This window comes from Populus euphratica, unplaced genomic scaffold (assembly GCF_000495115.2).
Source record: "Populus euphratica unplaced genomic scaffold, PopEup_1.0 scaffold110.1, whole genome shotgun sequence".
In the NCBI taxonomy this organism is placed as follows: Eukaryota; Viridiplantae; Streptophyta; class Magnoliopsida; order Malpighiales; family Salicaceae; genus Populus; species Populus euphratica.
In genome coordinates, this window is record NW_011499904.1 from 7,167 (window position 1) to 12,509 (window position 5,343).

Genomic DNA, 5,343 nt, shown 5'->3' on the forward strand with positions numbered 1-5,343 from the left:
TACCACTAGAACTACAGGTCTTGCATGGTCCTAGTACGCAGGTAATATCAGACCCGAACCACCACATTTATCAATCACATCCTCAAATTTATTTAGTTTAATGTTACTAATTGATGACATTACAAGCTGCTTCTTACACCTTAAGGCCATGAACAAACAGAGAATCAAATATCTCCATTTCATTTTTCTTCAAAACTAAGCCGATTTCAACTCCACCACTTTCATCTCTGCTTTCCATCATAGAAAAAGATTCACCAATGTCTATGGTTGTAGTCTCTATATTCGTAGGCTTACCCCACCCAAAATCTGCCCCATACATCCCCCATCGGCTTGAACCTACACCTAGAATAACTCGAACCCCTGGCTCCAAATCCATATATGGAACCTTCTCCTTGGCTATCTCTAGAACTCCATTTTCTAACCCTTTGATCATCTCATTAAGCCTCTTCGCGACGTAAACAACCCCAGTTTCTTTCAGGAGATGTTCCGCTTCAACAATTACATCACAAGAAGTAACACAGTTACCGATATAATTCCTAGATAATGGAGGGTTTAAACGGGGTCTACAATCTGTTGTCAACCCAAATTTAACCTTATTATTATTTTTCAGGCCTTTTGCTTTAACCATGCAAACCAATGTATATGCATATGCAAGCACATAAGTTGAGAAAGGTTTTGTTTGATTTCCATTTTCTAATTTAGATACCCTCTCACCTATCTTCTTTATGTCTTCACGAGAAAATCCGAACGTCGCTCGTAGTACATCAGCTGGAACTGGAAATGGTATTGGCTCCAAACTTCTGGGGTTGGCATCTGAACCTGGCAGTTTCAGTCCTAGCCAGTAGTTTAAATATCGCATTTCAAGCCCTTCTGAATCCTGAATGACTGTTCGGTCAAAAGATGGATTTAGTTCTTCTGATAACGAACTAGGGCTTATTTTCACATTTTCATCGAGATTTCTGCATATGTAAGCCCATGAATTCATAAACAAAGATAGGCTTCTACCATCAAGAACAGCATGGTTGAAGGTGCTACTGATGGTAAAACCTTTGTTCGGAAACAAAGTGATTTGGAAAGAAAGTATGGATGCTTTAGTATCAGATACGAACAAAGGTGCCAAATACGGATGTGACTCAGAAGCATAGCGCACCTCACTGAAGAGATGGTCAAAGTCTTCCCTGGACTCGGCCACTGTAAGCAAAATACCATCATTTGCAGTATTGTATATGATGATGGGTTTTTCTGAATTTTGCGGCCAACTAAGGTAGCCAGCAAGAGGAAGGAAATGGAAGAGAGTGATAGAAAGTGAGTGTTTGATTTTGGGAAGGATTATTGTCTTAAAAAATGTAGTGGTTGATTCTCCAAGTTTATAGAAGAAAATGTTTTGAACCGGAGGGAATTTGAGGTTGAAAATGTCAGAAAAATTGAGAGGAAGGGAGAACTCGGTGAGGGTAGACTTGAATGAGTTTGAGAAGGGAGGAACATGGCAGACCTCGACTATATTCATTTGCCTTGATCGATAATCACCTGACTCTTGTCAAAGCAGAAAATATTTGAGAAAGAAAGAAGAAGCTTTGTGCAAATGTTATGGAGTTTTGAGATGCTATATATAGGCCCCGTAAATATTATTAAAAACTCAAGAATGACATCATATAAGATATTTTTAAGGATTAAATCTTGGAAAAAGCGATTTTACTAGAAATTTCAAGTGCACTTTCCCCTCTTAAAACATGTAAAAAGTATAATAAAATAAAGAGTACTTGATTTCGCTGTTGAACTTTTTTTTTAGTGATTTTTTGTTTTATAAAATATTAAATTGATGTTTTTTAAGAGTTTTTTTTAATGGTTTTGATATGATGTTTTTTAAACTAAAAAAAATAAAAAATGTATTTTTAATATATTTTTAATTAAAAATTATTTTTACAAAAATATAGTATACAACATTACCATACATAAACTTACATACCTTCTCTCTCCTTAACATATACAAAGTGTTGAGAAATATTATGGTAATGAATTAAAAATTAATTTTATAAAATAAAATTTTATTTGTGATCAAACAAGAAATTAAAAGAAAGATCAAATTTAACAAAGATAACAAAATAAACCCAATTCAGATATTGGCATGAAAAATCTCATTTTTTACTCTAAAGTTTTGGTGTATTTATTTATTTAGTCCCTATTATTTTAGCATTTTACATTTCAATTAATCTCAAACTTTATTTCTTTTTTTATGAGAGAGAAGAAATAATGTTATTGGAAAATATTGAGGAGAAAGGAAGTGGTTGTATGACAATATTCTAGCTACCAAAAAAATTATCTTTGTGTAAATGAGTTTGTATTTTTAAAAAGAGTTCTATATAAGTTTTTTTATTTGGTAACAATGCTAGAAAAAGTAGAACAAAATCTTTAAAATTCTTTAGAATTCATATACTTATTTGTTTGAGAAATTCATCCTAAACATCCTATAGTTTAGTCCAAATTACGGTTACCCGCTATAATTTTAATAAAATAACATTTAATATCCTCTAAAAGAAATCAACAAAAAAATCTAATTATTTACAGAATTGCTATTATTTTTTATTTAATGACTAAAAAGTCATTGAAGCTAAAAAATAATGAAAATACCATCAAGTGACCGTTATTTTTTTTTTAGAAAAATAGTCGTTAATGAAGCCTTTTTAATTACAAAAATACTATAATATGCATATACTTAAATGGTTTAATTTCATTCCATAACCATAACCATTTCCACCCATTTTTAAAACATCATATTCTATTTTTGCCTCACCACTTCCAGCTATAAGCAATAATTTATCATCAACCAAAGCAAAATTCCACCCATAAGAGTAGCGATGCGCGAGAAGAGAAATTAACATATTTTCACAAGACAAATCAAACGCTTTTGGGTTCGATTATGGTTAGAGAGAGAGAGTGTGTGATTCTTGCTCAAAGAGAGAGAGAGAGGGAAAAAAAGTTAAAGAATTTGATATGTTGTTTATAACCAATTTTATTTAATATATATAAGGGTATTATAGTCAATTCACTACATTTGAAAACTTCTATTGACCTAGGATGTAAATGACAACATACACTAACAAAAACACTACAAAAAAGACATAGTGGATAGTGGCAGTCTATGGGACAATGTTAAATTCCACAGTAGTGGTGATATTGGCAACATTGGCCTATACAAGTATATATGAATTTGGATGTGGACAATGAGTAGTTTAAGGAAGACAACAAACACAATTGATTTAATAGCATAGACTGACAGTTACGTGGCAGTGTAGTGCGTTGTTATGATAGTAATGATCATGGCTTCATGAGGGAAATGAGTGTCCAGATCATGAGGGCATGAGTGCTAAATATGAGTGCATGATTGAGATTACTTCTTAAGACACTAAGATCATAGGATCATATGTCAAAACCACCCACTAAGTTCATGGGAACATGGAGGAGAAAACGTCCTACTATTTCTAAAAAGTAGGGATGGTAGATTTATGCTTTGTAACATTACATATGTTTGTCCATAAATAGGCTAAAAAACCTTGGTTATGTAGGATGCCAGATTTGTACATAGCATACACATACAAATTTGTGTATTTTCTTTGTTGTTGAGATTAATAAAAGTTAAGATTTTTTCCTATATATGTTGCGTATTGATTTGCTACCACTTTACTTATATGAGTTCGCTTACTTATAACTTATAAGAGTAAGGAAAACCTTTTAGGTGTGGGAGACACTTAGTCGTAGGCAAACACAAGTGTAAACTGTAAAGGGTAAGGAAAGCTAAATTCAAATTATTACTCTTTTGATGGAAATTACTTATAATAGGAGAGACAAAAAAGGAGAATTTTAGTAGTGTTGAATCTTAATATGTTGTTGACAATGGATAGTCAGACGAGAAGGTAGAAGGTAAAGGGTTCAAAGCTAAATATGGATTGTTACTCTTTCAATTGAAATTACTCTGTGAGGGATTTCTCTAAGAGAGGAAAACTTGACGTTGTTAGTGTGAAAGATGGTATTTGAAAAAACTACATATGCAGATTCCATGTATATGGATAGCTACTAAGTCAAGTACTTGGTCATATGACTAGCCTAATTAAAGAAGATTTAGGTATGGCTTTTTTGTGTTAGTGGAGGTAAATTTTAATGATTTTGTGCATCCTAATGATGGATTGTTTGAGGAGATGGAAGCAAAATTAAATGGCTAAGTCAAAAGACTTGGTCATGTGGCCAAACTATTCAGGGAGAATATTGTTTGGCTAAATTACCTAGGATAAAAGCAGAATTGATGTCTTCAAAGGGAACATTGGCGATTGACAATATGGGATAAGGAAAATAAAATTGAGGTCTAGGTCATGTAGGATTTGGTAAAAAACAAAGGGCAAGCCTTATGGTAAAGAAGCTAGCTTGGTCGACTACCTTGGGTAAGGTAGAATATGGGACTGTTATATGCACTTTATCGATGGACATATTAGGGTGGTGGAAGCAAGATAATTAATCTATAATTATGGCCAACAAACATGCCATACATTGATGAAATTATTAGGAATTTGAAGCATTTTAATGATGGATCGTGCAAGATAAAGAATTCATTAATCGAGTTGCAAAGGATTTGGTTAAGGAACTAAATTGAAACAGGGGGATTTGGTTTAGTGTGCTACCTTTATGGGGAGGTAGAACGGAAGTAACAAATCATAAATTCAAGACACCTTGACAATAAGGATTGATTGGGATGAAGAGTTTGATAACTAAGTCGTGTAGAGATTTGGTTAAGAAACCAGACTAGATGAATTTGGTTTGGCATGCTACCTTGGTGGAAAGGTAATACAATGATGGTAATCATGATGACACATTTGATAGTTGAGTTAATGGGTTTGGTTGAGGAACTAAAATCATAATGAATGATGATTTGGTATATTGCTTTAGAAGGGAGGCAATAGGGTCTGTCTTGGGCATCTTGATGTTGAGCATTATTCATAGTGATAAAAATAAAATGCTAGGCCTTTGTGGGTTATCATGTTGTGAGTTTTGGTGGATAAAACATGCGATAAAGGCTGAATCAGTATGGATGTTGTACGTCGCTAAAATCTTATATTGTGATGAAGTGTCTTGGATATAATAGTAGTGATTAGTACTTAAAAGTGTATTTTTATCAATGTTTTATGTTATTATTTTTCACTCGAAGTATCAATAATTCCCTAACTAGAGCATGTTTTTAACGAACATGTCTAATAATATAAGATACCTTTAATTTATGGTAAATGTTCATCTTAAATGCAGGTCTGTCACATAAATCCAAGGATTGATTGTTGAATATAACTATTGGAATTGAGA

At 32.9% G+C, this 5,343-nt stretch overlaps 1 protein-coding gene across 1 annotated transcript; it reads right to left on the reverse strand.

The window, feature by feature from the left end:
* Positions 1–328: 328 nt before the first annotated feature.
* On the reverse strand, positions 329–1,548 carry LOC105133283 (phenolic glucoside malonyltransferase 1-like; the record flags this gene model as incomplete). Its single annotated transcript, XM_011037217.1, has 1 exon — positions 329–1,548. A coding segment is annotated over exon 1 (1,179 nt), but the record flags the coding sequence as incomplete, so codon positions are not given.
* Positions 1,549–5,343: the final 3,795 nt, after the last annotated feature.